General features: G+C 36.9%; 1 protein-coding gene across 7 annotated transcripts in view; it reads right to left on the bottom strand.

The window, feature by feature from the left end:
- The window catches only part of KDM4C (lysine demethylase 4C), a 430,083-nt gene that overhangs the window by 303,192 nt on the left and 109,242 nt on the right, over nt 1-17,649 (bottom strand). For all 7 annotated transcript variants that reach the window (XR_005835179.1, XR_005835180.1, XM_040631435.1 and 4 more), the window contains 2 exons: nt 13,997-14,046; nt 459-562 (listed from right to left, as the gene is read on the bottom strand). Coding sequence is in view for 5 of the 7 variants with exons in the window: in XM_040631435.1 (XP_040487369.1) it covers nt 459-562; nt 13,997-14,046 (154 nt within the window). In the remaining 2 variants the exon portion in view is untranslated. The remainder of the gene's footprint in view (nt 1-458; nt 563-13,996; nt 14,047-17,649) is intronic.

Below are 17,649 nucleotides of genomic sequence, written 5' to 3'. Positions count from 1 at the left end.
CAGCGCTGGAGATGTTCATTTATAGAGATCCAGATGTATCTTCCTGCATCTCAGGCTGATTCCGTGGGTGTTCAGGATGGTCTGGTACCTATCTAGCTTGACTCAGGGGACCGGCTGACAAAGGGGACCCCTACTCGTCCGCCATCTTAACTCCAGGACCCATATAAAAGACTTTAATGTAGAAGTGCTACACCTTATTTTGTTGAATGTCCTGCATTTTACTTTCAGTATTGTTTTAAGTGAACTATAACCAGCATGAAATTATAGTAAATGTATCCTGAAATAAAAGTAATTTCAACTTAGTACTTAGATAAATAATTGTTATAAAACATGAATCTGAATTTTTCTCCCCCCATCCTAAAAACCCTATTTGAAGTCAAGGATATATCAGTTTGTGTTAAATTTGTCTTGCATATAAATACTACATGCACAAATGAATGTTAAAGAATAACACTAACCTTGTCAAAGGGAATACCATACTTCTTTAATACTGAGGGAGATATCAGTGTCATCTTGTGGCGAAGAAATGCATCACATCCTTGAGAACTGCTTGGGAAAAAACCTAAATAGAAAAAATAAATATAAGCAGTAATGTGCCAATTATGATAAAATTTCAGATACATTTTTTAAAGCTTATGTTCTACTATTCTCACAGAATGATAGTTTTATGCAAATACAGACCAACTCCATCATCAAAAAAAACCCCGGTACTATAAATTAGAGTCAGAATTCTTAAGAGCTAAGTGACACATATTTATATCACTACAGGCTGACCTTCATTACAAAATGAGCTACCAAGAATTGTTTTTGTAACATATAAAATTACTAAACCTTACAAATATCAACTTACAAATTTTAATTCAATCTGCCTAATATCTGATAAATGGACAAAATAATAAAGATTGTTAGGAAAGGAAATACACATTTTAACAGAGAAATCTCTCATTTTAAAGAGACTCCTAGAAGTGATCATTCCAGATGCACTTGTCCTAAATGCCGTCTGACAAAGAGAAGAAACAGCAGTTTCCCACCTTTCTGTGTTTCTTTCTAATCAATTTAATACAGTTAACCGCTACTGTAGCTGATGCTGCTGTAAACACAGGCGTGCATACATCCCTTTGAATTAGAGTTTTTGTATTCTTTGGGTAAATTTCACTCATACATGGATTTTTAGAAACAAAACAAGAGAGCAAAGGGGGAAAAAAGAGAGAGAGAGGCAAACGAAGAAACAGACTCTTAGCTATGGAAAGCAAACTAATGGTTACCAAGGGGAGGTGGGTGAAATGGGTGATGGGGATTAAGGAGTACATTTGTTGTGATGAGCACTGGCAGAAGTGCTGGATCACTATACTGTACACCTGAAATTAACATTACACCGTGTGTTAACTAAATGGAACTTTTTTTAACTTAAAAAAAAATAAAAAAGGTTAGCTCCTACCAATTTCCTGAATGGAATTCCTGGACACCTCCTGTCAAATGCTTGGAAACCTGCCCCACCAGTCTGTGTGGGAGCAGTGTTTGGAGGAGTCCTTTAAATGAGGAAGCTTAACATGCAGCAACTCTTTTGCTCAACACTATGTCATGGACCAAAACATAGTCGTTTTTCTCTACCACTGACTTCATCCCTGCAGTTCTGTCTGAGGCAGACTCATTAATTCAGCCATGCAAGCTATAGGAAAATGAACATGCATGAAGCCCTGCTCTTCACCTTACTCACTAAGAGAGAAACACTACCATGCCAAAGCGAGTGGGAAAGAAAGAAGAGAAAGAGACTCATGGAAAAGACAGGAAAAAATCCTAGAAAGAGAACCCAGAAGGAAAACAGAACTCACCAGGAAAACAAGGTGATGAACATGAATAAAGCAGGAAGAGGCACAGATGCTGTTTAACGCCTCCACTTCCAAAATGAAGCGAAAGCCACTGGAAATGTTATCTAACTCTGTAGCTCACCACATGCAAATAGCTCAAGCACTCGACCAATCTGACAAAAGGATTACCTGCACTCATTAACTAACCATGAACCATTTTGACCTCATAGAAGTGTTTCACAAGAATATTTTTAAAGTAAATCAAAACCACAATAAGCTACCACCTTATACCAGTTAGAATGGCTAAAATTAACAAGACAGGGAAAAACAAATGTTGGCAAGGATGTGGAGAAAGGGGAACCCTCTTACACTGTTGGTGGGAATGCAAGCTGGTACAGCCACTCTGGAAAACAGTACGGAGGTTCCTCAAGAAGTTAAAAATAGAGCTACCCTATGACCCAGCAATGGTACTACTGGGTATTTACCCCAAAGATACAGATGTAGTGAAAAGAAGGGACACATGCATCCCAATGTTCATAGCGGCAATGTCCACAATAGCCAAACTGTGGAAGGAGCTGAGATGTCCTTCAACAGATGAATGGATAAAGAAGATGTGGTCCATATAGACAATGGAATGAATATTACTCAGCCATTAGAAAGGATAAATACCCACCATTTGCATCAACATGGATGGAACTGGAGGGGATTACGCTAAGTGAAATAAGTCAATCAGAGAGACAGTTATTATATGGTTTCACTCATATCTGGAATATAAGGAATAACACAGAGGATCATAGGGGAAGGGAGGGAAAACTGAATGGGAAGAAATCAGAGGGAGACAAACCATGAGAGACTCCTGACTCTGGGAAACAAACTGAGAGTTGTGGAAAGGGAGGTGGGTGGGGGATGGGGTAACTGGGTGATGGGCATTAAGGAGGGCATGTGATGTGATGAGCAACAGGTATTATATGCAACTAATCACTGAACACTACATCAAAAACTAATGATGTACTATATGTTGGCTAATTGAATTTAAATTAAAAAAAATAATAAAGTAAATAAGAATTTATTGATGCCACCATGGAGTATGTGATCACCAGAAGGAAACATATCAACCAGCCAGGAAAGAGCCATTAAGGCACAAGGAACCACCTGCAAAAAAGTAGTATGTTCTGCTTAAGCATCTGCACCTGAATTTTTTAAATAGCTGTAAATTTTAAAAGTACATGCCAAAGGAAACAATAGAGATACTATCATTCCAGGGGCACCTGGATGGCTCAATTGGTTAAGCATCTGACTCTCGATTTCACTCAGGTCAGGATCTCAGGGTTGTGAGAGTGGGTTCTGTGCTGGGTGTGGAGACTGCTTGAGATTCTCTCTCTCCCTCTCCCTCTGCCCCTCTGGCCCCCCTACACTGCCTCCACACTCACATGTCTCTCTCTCTCTCTCTCTCTCTCTCTCAAAAAGAAAGAAAGGGAGAGAGAGAGAGGAAGAGAGGAAGGGAGGAAGGAAGGAAAAGAACGAACAATCATTCCCTATAATACCAATAGGAATAAAAGGAATCATTCTGCCCTATATGGTCATTTGATGCAACCCTCTGTGTATGGTTAATATTTACTATACATAAATAGAAAATAAAACATTATACCAAATAAGCAACCTCATGAAAAAATGCAGATTTTAGTGAAGGGAAAGAAAATACCACACTAATGTAATGGCCATATCTACACAATAAGATGTCCTGAGTCTTACACCACAGAGAGTAAAGGGTGGTCCCCAAACACATAACCCATGGAAACATTTTAATATTACAATTCAAGTAGATTTATCAAACTCTTCAAATCTGTAACTTTGTGCATCCTAAATGAATTGAGTTTTAAATTAAAATCAATGAAGAAAGAGGAGTCTATTCAATTTTCTTTTGATATGGATTTGTAACCAGGACCTGAATAATATGATGACTGGTCATAAGTTAATTTAAATTGGAAAACCACTGAAGGAAGGTAATTTGCAGTGTATTAAAAACTTTGGTTTAGAATTTATATTTACAACAGGCTATCAGAATTATATTTTACATTGCTGGAAAACACCTCATAAACTGCACAAATTATGTTCAAAACGTGTCTCAAAATGAATTTTACCTCAAAATACCTGCACAAATACATGGTTCATATTCATCCTCACTACACAGTCTACGAAAAGTATTTTATTCAACATATAAGCAACCCAATATAACCAGAATATTATTAGATACAAAATGATAATATTTTTGAAAACTCAAAACTATGCTGGCTGAAGAAATGTTAGTGTATTTCATAATAAGTAAAAAAAAACAACTTTGGAGTCACTTCCATAAAAAACAAAAGTAACTCAGATAGAAAAGATAATATTTAAGTAAAAATTCAACTTAAGACAATTAGAGTTTTTTAAGAGTCACCAAGAAAAGAAAAAAACATAGTATGTATTAAAATTTTTGGAAGTAAGTTTTTAAAATATGCCTTTCAGAATCATTTTTTCTACTCTAATATTTGTTTTCTTGATGTTCCCTTTTTAAAGTTTTGAATAATTTATTTAGAAGTACTCTCTAAAAGTTATCATATTTTAATGTTACTACTATTAACAGTCTATAAAATTTTCCAGTTTATCAGTCACACAGTGCGATAGTACACTCTTCAACAATCTTGGAAATCAAGACGTTCCAATAAAGAAAAAGTTCTACACTTACCCTTTAATCATCTAGTAGTGGAAATAGCAGCTAGCATCCCACTACCATACCTCACACCCCATGGTCACCAGCTAATATGCCGCACGTAGAACACACAGGATAAACCTGACACATCATTCTGTAGCATCTACTTTTGTCATGTTAGGTCACTTGGTTTATTCTCACATAAAAAACATATTAAGGGAACAAGATACAAAATCTGCGTGAGTGCTGTGGGGTGATGAGGTTTCAGTCTCTCTTTTTTTTTAAAAGATTGTATTTATTTATTTATTTGAGAGAGAGAGCATGCGAGAACAAGTGGGCGGGGGGCGGTAGGTGCAAAGGGAGAGGGAGAAGCAGACTCCTTGCAGGGCAGAGAGCCCCAGCTCAATCCCAGGATCCCAAGATCATAACCCAAGCGAAAGGCAGACACTTAACCAACTGAGTCACCCAGGTGCCCCCAGTCTCTTCTTCTACAGGGATATTTGGTAGGAGCATTTGAGAGGCAGACTACAAGGTATAAACTATGCTATGGGATTCTGTATAAATCTTACTCAATCCCCTCCTACTGGTACTTAACACACACGCTTACTTGAGCACCAACCTTCTTCCTCTCTCCTTTACCACTCTTGACAAACACACACCTCTTCATTGGTATTAAATAGCAGAGCTAAGTTTTAGACCAATTGTCCGAAATTGGTCTGAAATATTTAAAGCCACCCTCACCTTGTCCACATGGCCAGCAAAACAAGAGAGATAGTTGTTAAGAACTTGCTGAGCCTTGCTGAGACATGGATTCCAAAGACAAAATCAACACTCATGTAGCTCTGACTAGTCATGTGATCTCTCAGCTCCTCAGTTTCCTCATCTGTACAGTTATAATCTTCCTCCCTGGATTCTCTTTTTCCAGCTTTGTTGAGATATAATTGGCATGTAACGTTGTGTAAGTTTAAGGTATACAAAGAATTTGATTTGTATACATATTATGAAATGATTACCATAATAAGTTTAGCTAACATCCATAATCTGAAAGAGTTACAATTTTTTGTGTGTATGGTAAGAACTTTTAAAATCTACTCTCTTGGGGCGCCTGGGTGGCACAGCGGCTAAGCGTCTGCCTTCGGCTCAGGGCGTGATCCCGGCGTTAAGGGATCGAGCCCCACATCAGGCTCTTCCACTATGAGCCTGCTTCTTCCTCTCCCACTCCCCCTGCTTGTGTTCCCTCTCTCGCTGGCTGTTTCTCTCTCTGTCGAATAAATAAAATCTTTTAAAAAAATAAATAAATAAAATCTACTCTCTTGGCAACCTTCACATATACAATACAGTATTAACTATAGCCACCATACTGTACAGTACATCCCCAGAACTTAACTTTCCTATAACTGTAAGTTTGTACCTTTTGACCACCGTTACCCATTTCCTTTCCACCTTTGCCCACCACCTCTGGCAACCACTAATTTGTTCTCTGTATCTGTGTGTTTGGTTTTTTAGATTCCACATGTGAGATCATACAGCATTTGTCTTCCTCTGTCTTATTTCACTCAGTATAATGTACTCAGGATTCATCCATGTTATTACAAACGATAGAATTTCCTTCTTATGGCTGAATAATACTCTATTGTCTTCATATAACATTTGCTTTACCCATTCAAATGTCAATGGACACAACGCTGCAATGAACATGAGAATACAGATATCGCTTCTAGACAATGATTTCATTTCCCTTTGATATATATACAGAAGAGGAATTATCAGATCATACAGTAGTTATATATTTAATTTTCTGTAGAAATTCCATACTGTTTTCCATAGTGGCTGTCCTCACTAGATCACTATGGGAATCCAACAACATAGTGCTAAAAAAAACTTAGCCATAGTCAAAGGGTAGAAGCAACCTACATGTCCATCAACTGATAAATGGATGAATGAAATGTGATATATTCACACAATGAAATATTACTCAGCCATAAAAAAGAATGAAATACTGATACATACTATAAAATGGAAAGATGATAAGTAAAAGAAGCCATACACAAAAGGTCACATATTGCATGATTCCATGTATACTGAAAAATCCTGGACAGGTAAATACCTAGACAGAAAGCCACTAGTAGTTGTCAGGGATTAGAGAGAAGCAGGAAAGAAAAGAGAGGAACTGATTAGTAGATACAAGGTTTCCATATAGGGTGATGAAATTCTCTTGGAATTTGATAGAGGTGATGATTGCACAATAAGAATATACTAAAGGCCACGAAATTGTACACTTCAAAATGGTTACTAGTTTATGTTATGTGAATTTTACCTCAATAAAAAAAAAAACTTGTCGGTATACTTGGCACAAAGTAAATTTCAGTAAATAGTAACCATTCTTTTTATCCTTATTATTCATTTCCACCATATTGACTCCAGTCCTCATGTTAGTTCAATGAGTCTTCCTTTTCCATTATCTCTGCAGCCTGCTAGCTGAGAAGGGGGAATCACAATCCCAAGAGACCTAGAGAGCTGACTGGGGTGCTGTCGTGAAAGGTCAATGGTTACAAAGCCTTAAAAACTGCCTCATCCCCTTGGCCCTTCTGACCTAAATCTAACAGTTCTAGTCACAAGTAACAAACTTCCCCCCTCAAAAAGGAGTTCTAACAGTCAAGCACAACTTGAGTTAAACTATATACGTCTATTTTAACCTTGTATTCACTTATAGATTCTTCCATCTGTTCTCTAACTCTACTGTTTTAAAATTAAATATCAAAACTCAAGCCTGGATTCCAAATGACCACTCACAATTGGGCTCCAATGTAAAAACCCTGTAAAACTAGAAAGATTAGACTGAGAAGAGAGATAATCACTTCTTTTACACTCCAAGCAATGGATACGGGTACGGACACCACTTTACAACTTATTCCCTCCATACCAACTCCTCCCCACAAGTAACACATTAGGGTTTCTGTGACAGGTAAATCAATGATCTCCCGATGAAATGGTGTCTGATTTGGAGGTAGGAAACTAAAAGAATAGTTTGGAAAAATACAATCTATGTTTCTACTAACCTGCTAAATAGTAAGAATACATAATCTGTTTTAAATAAATATTCAAAATTAGAACAAACTGCAATCCTGCATAGGATCCAAGGAGCAAAATAGTTTAAATAAATATTTCAAGAAGAATCCAAGAAAAAGGAAGAGCAATAATAAAAACTTATAATAGGCTGCTTAAGTAACTTGATTTTTATTTTTTTGTTTTTTTGGTCATGATGAGAACTATGAAATTTTTTATTATAGAAAATGTCAAACATAAAGTAGAAGAGTATAATGAACCTCCATGTACATACACATCACCCACCTTCAACAATCATCAGCTCATGGTCAATCTTGTTTCTTCTATATTCCCACTCATTTTCTCCATTCTGTATTATTTTGAGGCAGGGCCCACACATTATATAATTTCATCTAGAAATATAACTTGATTTTTAGAGTCTGTACCTCATTTATACTATCTACAAAGATAGGACACTGTTAGCTGCCAATTTCTTAACAAACTAAAGACAATATTTTTGTTTGTTTTTTAAGATATTACACAGTGGTAAGCAAGAAGGATGGTCTTTGGAACCATTATTCCAATCCAAACAACATGAAAGAGGATGAAAAGCTAGCATGATAAAAAGCATGTACTCCAGAGATCCCAAAGGAGCCCCGAAGCCCTAAAAGTACCCCATAATAACCTTTGCTAACACTACAAAGTACTGCTAGGAGTTGTGCAGCATGGGAAGTACAGAAACCCATAAGTGCATCGATTGCATGTCCTGGTGCATCGATTGCATGCACCAGGTGCTTCGATTGCATGTCCTGTATCCAATGGAAAAGTGAGCATATATGAGAAGCAGGTGCATCGATTGCATGTCCTGTATCCAATGGAAAGACCAGGTGCATCGATTGCATGTCCTGTATCCAATGGAAAAGTGAGCATATATGAGAAGCATTATTCTAAGTGAAAGAAGACACAGAAGTCTACATACTGTGAAATTCTATTTTTATGACACTCCAGGGACAGAAATCAGATTTAGTGGTTGCCAACAGCTGTGGAGAGGGATTAACTGAGAAACGGCACAAGAAAACCTTTTCAAGGAATTGGAAATGTTCCATTATTTTGATGATGGTGGTAGTTCCATCACGGTACATATTTGTTGAAATTCATTTAACTATGTATTTAAAGGTGGTGGCTTTTACTGTAAGTATATTATACTTCAATTAATCTGACCTCCCAAAATAATCATTAAATGTTTTTAAATTGTTTTAGAAATAGAGGAGATATACTCTAAAGATATGTGTTCTTTCATTCAGATAAAAATTTCTCCAAACTGTCAATTGGTTTACATTTTCTAATATATTAGCTCTTACTAAGGAATTTCTTTTATTTTACTTTTTTCAAGTAGGCTCCATGCCCAGTGTGGAGCCCAATGCAGAGCTTGAACTCACAACCTTGAGATCAAGACCTGAGTTGAGATCAAGAGTCAGATGCCCAACTGAGCCACCCAGGCACCCCACTAAGGAATTCCTTTTAAATCCTAATCTCACATGACAAACACAAACACATGCTGTTGCTATTAAGTCACCAAAATTTCAGCCTTGGAAAAAGGTTATAAATCAAGTTTAGTAACTTTCTCTATGGATCTGTGAACACTACTTTGCAGAAGCTTAAATTAGTTATTAGTCACTGAGGAAAGAAAGGAGGAAGGGAAGAAAGGAGTGAGGAAAGATGAAGAAATCAGACATGTAGAACATGTGTCCACATAAGCAATAGATTTTAAGGCAATTTCATTTAAATATCATTGAAATTTACCCAAGACAGCTTTGATACAGTTTTTATAATGGTTTTGAGATATTCATATAACTGATAGGCTTAAAAATATACCAACCATAAAAACAAATGGTTAAGGTAAAGAACACAGAAAAAGGATGTGGAAGGATTGCTTCTATGGGAAATGTTTTTAGACAGATATATTGAATTTACACATGAAATTTCTTAACAAGCTTATTAATGAAAAGAACCAATTAACTACAGCATGTGGGGAGAAACCTGGTAATTTTTACCCACATCCCTACTTAAGACATCAACTTTAGAGGTTTAAGTTATAGTTGACCTCTCTGTGTGTCTTAACATTCTTGGTGCAATTACTCAGGAATGGGTAGAAAATTATCACACTGCAAGCTTCACTCAGCTCTAATTGTCCCATAATCTATCAAAACAGGCTTCACTCTGCTCTAAGTGTCCCAAGATCCATCAACATCAGGACTACGAGAGAGAGAGAGCTCCATGCAACACTCCAGAGGAGCACCAGGAGAAATTCACACTGATTATGGTCTTGAGAAGGATAGTGGTTCTCCGAAACAACTGCCTTATTTTATCTCCTGAACACAGTATACCATGTAATGGTCAATTTTTTTTTTCCATTTCAAGCTGGCTGGCAGAATGTTTAGAGTTAAAATTTCCACCCAATTTAACAAGTATATGGGTCATTATTTATGGTTTTTCATTGCATTCCTAAGACTACTTTGTTTCAGATCCCACTTCTCTCCCCTTGAAATGACATATGGACCATACAGGCATAGCTCAAGGACTTCCCAGGCCAAGTACTTTGGGTTCAAACAGGTCATAGTCAAGCTATCCAGAATTTTCCTGGTTCAGCTTTCACCCAAAGAATCAAAGTACTCTTAATTTCCCTCCACAGTAATTCCTCCCTGCTAGCTGATACTCCCTTCCTGAATTCTTCCTTCCCATTCTCTGCTGTCACTTCTCAAAACTGTCTTTCACCCTACATTAGAATTACACTGCCTTGATGTATGTTATGTATTATTGACCAATGTCTAACATCTTAGAACATAGCTGGACATAAAATATTCAGACATATTTAAACACAAGACAGTGATATCTGACATCAAATTATGAGGAAAGTAAGCTTAGGGACTGTTGAACCATTCTTAATACAACTTAGCTGATAGAAAGATGAAAATAACACACCCTAACACACCACACATTGATCTCCATGCCTAAGGCATGCGTTAGGCATGAAGGCTGAGAATATATCACTGAACTTCATTTTTTATGGCTTTGGGGACCCCTTAAAATTGATTATTTATAATCAGGGGTATTTTTATTTATTAGCCTTCATAACCAGGCATTTTAATATAATATTTTCAGACCATCAGCTAAATGAATGCTTAAGGGAATAAGGTATTTATCATTTGGAGAGCAGATAGAAGTATATTTTCCTAATTCCAAGACAGAGGTATAAGAATGGGTCAATTTAGGATCTATTCATAAAATTAAAATGACTTGTTATTTATTGGGGCACTTCTGTGACAGTAGGTTCACAATCTCTATTAGATCAAACCCTCTGAAGGGATCTGAAGACGGCCTCCCAGAAATACACATATATGACAAATTTTGAGTATAATTTCAGAAAGTCCACAGACTGCCTGCATCCCACCACAGACACTTGTCCACCTCCTGGAACAGGGATCCCTGCAAATTAGGCTAAGGCTCTCTGTTCCACAGGCTTAAATTCAAGACTACTAGTCATTAAAATACACACACCCCAAAACTAACTATTAAAAAAAAACTAAATTAATTCTTCATAATAATGACTCTTCTGTTCCTTCTTCCTGAATGTTGTTTTAAAGTAAGTCACAACTAAAATAACTGCTAAGTATAAGAATTCACTTCCTTTACTGCCATCTGAAACAAGATTCCTGACGGTCATTCACACTTCCAAACTCAGCTGCACAAAGCCCTAACTCATATACTCTTTTCCGAAATTTTGACCACAGTAAATCATCTTCAGTTTTTTAAATATTGGCTGGCATTTTATCCACAATAAAAGACTAATGGAATACAGTCCTTTGCAAAAAATTTTAGTCATTCCCAATTTACCTTAATCCATACTTTGCTTAACTCAATAGAATAGCAAAGATATTGTCTTATTTCTAAAATAGATGAGATTTAGACATTCTAAAAAGTGAAAATGTTCAAAACTGTCATTCATGATTTAATATTATACCTCTATTCTTCCTTATACTTTCCATTCAATTGTACCAAACCAAAAATTAGAAAGAATGTAATGGCATTATAGGCAAACATAACAAGTATAAAAATTGCAACAATTCACTTGAGTTTTTTTTTATTACACTTATGTCTACACAATATTGAAAAAAAAAAACCTATATAAATGAGAAAGCAGCTGAAGGGCAAAATCAAACTCCTGGCTTTATTAGATGCAGACTTAATGTCTTTGAGATAAAATATTTGTAGGTGCCACAGTCAATCAAGATTTCAATAGAAACCAGAGATGAAAGCATTCATGCATAAAAGGCAAGTGTGATAATTATGATGTGCAGACAAGATAATGGAAAATATCCTCGGCTGCTTTTCATTTTCTGTATCAAGTGCTGCCTTGACCTAGACATCCTATAATGCTCCATCACATTTACTGCATTATTTTATCATTTTAATTATTTAGCAGAATTTAATTAATTTGGTTGGCATCTGCTCAGTCAGGATGGGAATCCTCTACTGTATCATAGGGTCTTTTCCCTGTGTCATTTCTCAAAATAATCCTGCAAAACAGTTTTGAATAAACGTGCAACTGACTCAAAGTTCTTGTACATCCTTCAAGTTTATTAACCTCTTATTGATTAAACAAATGGTACCCATTTTCCTAGAATGTCATTTTCAGACAGTTTATGCCAAAGCTTTTGCAGACAATTTATAGTAGAAATTTTAATGTGTGACTCTACACTGTAAAGTTTACATTGGCTCCAGGTCCCTAGAGGAGACGCAAATAGAAACTGGTAGAATAATTATTATAGAGAAGAGTATAGTTCAGCATACAGATTTAGCACAAAGTTCACTGCCTGTGTATTTAAGGATTATGGTAATCATTTTCTCAGCTGCGCTCTAATCTATTCTTCAGAACCAGGGTTCATCCACCTTAATATTCATGAAAATACTCCCTAACAAAGTTCAAGATTACAATTACATTGCTATTATTACTACAATGTATTACATTATAAAAATACTAAGGCTTTATAGTTATTAGCCTGCCAAAATTATAATAATGCTTCTGACAAATGTGATACTGTAATTGTTCCTTCTAATACTCTTCCATAATTTGGGGGAAAGTAACTTTTAGATATCATTAACAATTTCTGTTCAGAACTGTCAAGTCAATGAAAGGAGTTTTTCAATGTCCCCATTTCATTATTAAATGAAAGCATATACAAAAATCCTTTCCTACTAAAAGGCAAACCTAACACACCAATAAGACAGATCAGCACCTGACTAAAAGGACAGTGGTCACTGAGGATTTGATCCTGGATAAAAGCAGAAAGTCTTATACTAGTTGACACTCAAATGCAACCCCACCTTCCCCTAGAAATAAGTCACTACCAGTCTACTTCTTCCTTGGTAAGGGTGGCTAGCAAAACAGATGAGGCTGGCAGGGGTGAATCAGATTCTCCTCCCTTGTAATAACAAATATGGCAAGGTTTTCTTTGGTGTCTTAAAGACAGAAAAGAGGGGCACCTGGGTGGCTCAGTCAGTTAAGCGTCTGCCTTCAGCTCAGGTCATGATCCCAGGGTACTGGGATTAAGCCCCGCATGGGGCTCCCTGCTCAGTGGTGAGCCTGCTTCTCCCTCTGCCTGCCACTCCCCCTGCTTGTACGCTCTCTCTCTCTGTCAAATAAATAAATAAAATCTTTAGGAAAAAGAAAAGAAGAAGGCACTTTCTGCAGATACAAGTGGGTACAGAATGAAACCATTAATAGAGTTCTTCATTCTGCCCCTTATGAAGATAGACAAAGCCACAAAAAATAAAAATTCAAGTTCCAGTAAGGTATTTTAAATTTGCCAGTCTAAGAAGGCATACACTCTCATCCTTATCTGGTTATCCAGGGACAGTCATCTTAATACTTCCATAATAGCAATCCCAAGCCCAGGGGGCCAAACCAGGGTCAGAAGGAGATTTAACACAACTCTTTGGTAAATGATGTGACAACATGAAAAGTATTCACAAAATACCTGCACCCTGAGATGCAGCATCAGCACTCTGGAATTTATCTCAAGAGTGTAACTTAAAGGAAAGAAAAATATTATTAGCACAATAATGTTAAGTAAAAGTTTGTGTGTATATTTATATATATGTGTGTGTGTATATATATATAATATAAAAGAGAAAAAAATTGGAAATAATCAAAATAGGTTAAGTGCAATCATTTGATGAAATACTAAGCAGCCAACTAAAATAATCATGAAGATTATACAACAGGGAAAAACATTCACACGGTAATGTGAAAAAAAATTTAATTGTTCAGTTAGAAAAACATTCAAAAGTCATTAACTTGAAAACAGTAAAACTAACAGTGACGTTCCGTACTGTAAAAATACCTCAAAAACAAAGACTCCATCCAGATGAGAAACACAGAAAGCAAGTTTACCTTGAGCTAGTCTTTCAAGTCGTTTTCCATGTTCCGGGGGTATTGCATACCTAAAATTTTAAACATAAATAAAAATTTTATATTTATAACTGCTCAGCTAGTATCCTTAGATAATGTCACGTTAAAAAAAAAAAAAAAGCCAAATTCCACTTAGACAAAATGAACAGAGATTAGAAAACCAATCGCAGAGTCATATCCCTTGGACACTAGACAGAAGAAAAATGAACTGTAAACCACCTATTTCAGTGCCCAAGCTCACCAACCCAACCACATTTTACGGATCAGGAAACAAAGGCCCAAGGCCAGTAAACTACTTGGACAAGGAAGGCTGCTAGCCACAGCAGGGAGACTAAAACCTCTTTTCCAACACTCCCTTCACCCCAGAAATCGAGGCCTCTTATTGGTTGTATGCTCTATGTTTTGTTGTTGGCTAGTTTGGCCTTTGTTTTTTAAAAAACCTAGGTGGTTGTGCTTTTTTTTTTTAACCTTTTAAAATGTTTTTATTGACAAGCAGGATAGAACACAAAATTATTATAGCAATACTCATATTTCCACCAAACCTAAGAACATTATACTTTTTGAATAGATTTTATTGTTTTTTAAGATTTATTTATTGACTTTAGAGAGAGAGAAAGAGCACAAGGAGTGGGAGGGGCAGAGGGAGAGAAAATCCTCAAGCAGACTCCCCACTGAGCACAGAGCTTGGCACAGCGCTAGATTCCAGGACCCTGAGATCATGACCTGAGCCGAAATCGAAGTCAGAAGTTTGACTGAGCCACCCAGGCACCCCTCAAATAGACTTTAAATAAAAAATTACCAGCGATAAGAAAGCAGTGTCTATGGATTTTATGATTTTACAGCTTTTATTTTTACTTTTTTTAATAAGATTTTATTTATTTACTTGACAGAGAGAGACAGGCAGCGAGAGAGGGAACACAAGCAGGGGGAGTGGGAGAGGAAGAAGCAGGCTCCCAGCAGAGGAGCCTGATGTGGGGCTCGATCCCAGAACGCTGGGATCACGCCCTGAGCTGAAGGCAGACCCTTAATGACTGAGCCACCCAGGCACCCCTCAGATTTTAAATAAAAAATTACCAGCGATAAGAAAGCAGTGTCTATGGATTTTATGATTTTACAGCTTTTAAAATACTGATTATAGAAAAAAAAATTTTCACCCTCGAACAGAAATACTCATTTCTAGTTTCTGGTATTTTCAAAAGTGAAAAAGTTGAACTTATCTACTGTGAACTTACTAACAAATTTTAAAATAATCTCACAGGGCACCTGGGTGGCTCTGCATAGAACCAACTTAAGATTCTTTCTCTCCTTCTCCCTCTGCCCCACCACTCCTGTTCACTCACTCTCTCTTTCTCTAAAAAAACAAAACAAACAAAAAACCTCCCAATTTATTACACAAATAATAAATATTATAGGAAGTTTAATGAGAAAATTTAAGGATATTAAAAATAAAGCGATCACTTCATGTTTTAAGTAAAAATGATGTTATTGTTAAGACCTACATTTGCTATGTTTACTAGTTCAATATATATTAAGTACAAGTTACTTTTTACTAAAATAATTTTTCTCATTTAACCTAAGACCACACTTGGTTGCATTTAATGTCATTGATAACATATGCAAAACTTAATTGGATCCAATATAACTAGGCAATTTTCTAAAAGAAAATTCAACCATATATCCTGTTCCTTAAGGCACTGTTAATGAAATTATTCCAACTGAACTGCGAAGATAAAATTTTAGCATAACTAAATGACAATCATCCAATTTATTTATACACTAGCCACCTCTTACATTTTTAATCCCAGTTTACATCACCAAATACACCCACAAAGGGGGAAAACAACTTATATATGCTCCAGACAACAGGGTCATGTCCCCCTTACATACACACACGTGTGCGTGTACACACACACACACGCCTGCACACATGTAATGGATATATGCATGCCCACAAATGGTTGGACACAGATGGAGATATAGATCGAGAGTCACTTTTCTGAAAATTGGCATCAAAGTTAAAGCTCATTTTTCTGAGGTTCAATCATGTATTCAAAGAAAATATAAACATCTATTCAAAGAAAATATAAACATATATATTAAATGTAAATATAAACATAAGTATAAACATATATAAGGATAAAGAATATCTTTGACGTAGTCTTTCAGTCAGTCCACACAACAACTCTATGACAAAATCACATAACCAACACTTAGAGTAAACTCATCTTCTAAAGGGATACTCATGAAACGTCTCTAGAGGCTAATCACCAGAAAGACTTTCTCCATACATTAAACATATGACAAAAATTCTTTAAATTGGATACATGACCATAAGGCACTAAGTGTGTCCCCTTGATGCAACTCGCCCTTTAAGCCACTAAGGTATAAAATAACCATTCCAGGGGTGTCCCCAGTCCCTCCCAAACTACCCTCCACAGTGTGCCAAAGTCATCTCTGCAAACTACAGCTGATCATGACAAAGCCCTGGACCTTCGATGGCTGACTATATAACCTGAAGGACAAAAGCCAAACTGCTCTGAAGGGCACACAGGCCTGCTGCAATCTTGGCAACTTTTCTGATGTCCCAATCAAACCTGTTCTTTGGCTTTAACAAATCACTTGAAGTTCTTTCCAGTGCCCTTGCTATTCACACCTCCACTATTTTCCATCCCCTATTTCTTGGCTTTACATGCCCTCAATTTTGTCCAGTCAACAAAAACACACATTCTTTTTTCCAAGCTCAGCCTGAGTCACCCCCAGGAAGAGCTTCCCCCTCCCTCTCTTGCTGTATCACCCACATGGAATACAGGCCTCCACCATGGCACTCAGAATTTTTTTTTTTTTTTTTTTTTTACCTTTTTGGCTTCCCAGCTCTCCTCTCATGCTCTTTAGTGGCAAGGCCAGTGTCTTTCCCTAAAAACAAAGCACTAGCTAAGCAGATGCTCAGTGTTTGCTGACTTTTCTCACTCTCAAGTGATGAATCATGTTCCTGATCCTCCAGGGGAGGAAGGATATAGGAAAAAGAAAAATACTCCCACAGTTTTCACTCCCATTCACCCTGGAATCCATTGCAACCTGAATTCTATTTTTACCATTCTTGATATAACTACTTGGATAAAGCTTGCCCCATTTTTTAGTCCTTACCTACTTGGTCCTCTCTGAAATTTTTTACCAGATCCAACTTATTTCCAGTGATTTTCTACCTTGTCCTCTTGCCAAACCTCACAGTGACATTCTCCAGGCCTCCATGTTTTAGTGCTTCCACATTTCTCCCTGAGGAAACCACCTTCACTCAAGGCTTCAAAATCTTCCTTGTGGTGCTGAACCACATCTCCATTCCAAGCACCTCTCTTGAGCTCTGAAAATCTACAACAAAGCAGCTATTCAACAAATCCATTTGGCAGTCCTCAAACACAATTTGTCCAAAGCTTAATCTTCCAACATCTTCCTGGCAGACCAGCTTCTCCTCCAGTTCCTCATCCAACCAACTGTCCAGAAATGTGGGAGTTGTCTGTGGTTGTACTCCCATTATTTAACCAATCCCCAATTTATGTGTTCTACCTTGTACCTGTTCAAGAGAAGTCTCATGAATCTCATGCTTTTATTTCTCTATCCCCACTGCCACCACTTGATCC

Source organism: Ursus maritimus, unplaced genomic scaffold (genome assembly GCF_017311325.1).
Source record: "Ursus maritimus isolate PB19 unplaced genomic scaffold, ASM1731132v1 scaffold_17, whole genome shotgun sequence".
Lineage (NCBI taxonomy): Eukaryota > Metazoa > Chordata > Mammalia > Carnivora > Ursidae > Ursus > Ursus maritimus.
Note: the sequence above shows the minus strand (reverse complement) of the source record. Positions and strands in the feature narration are given on the sequence as shown.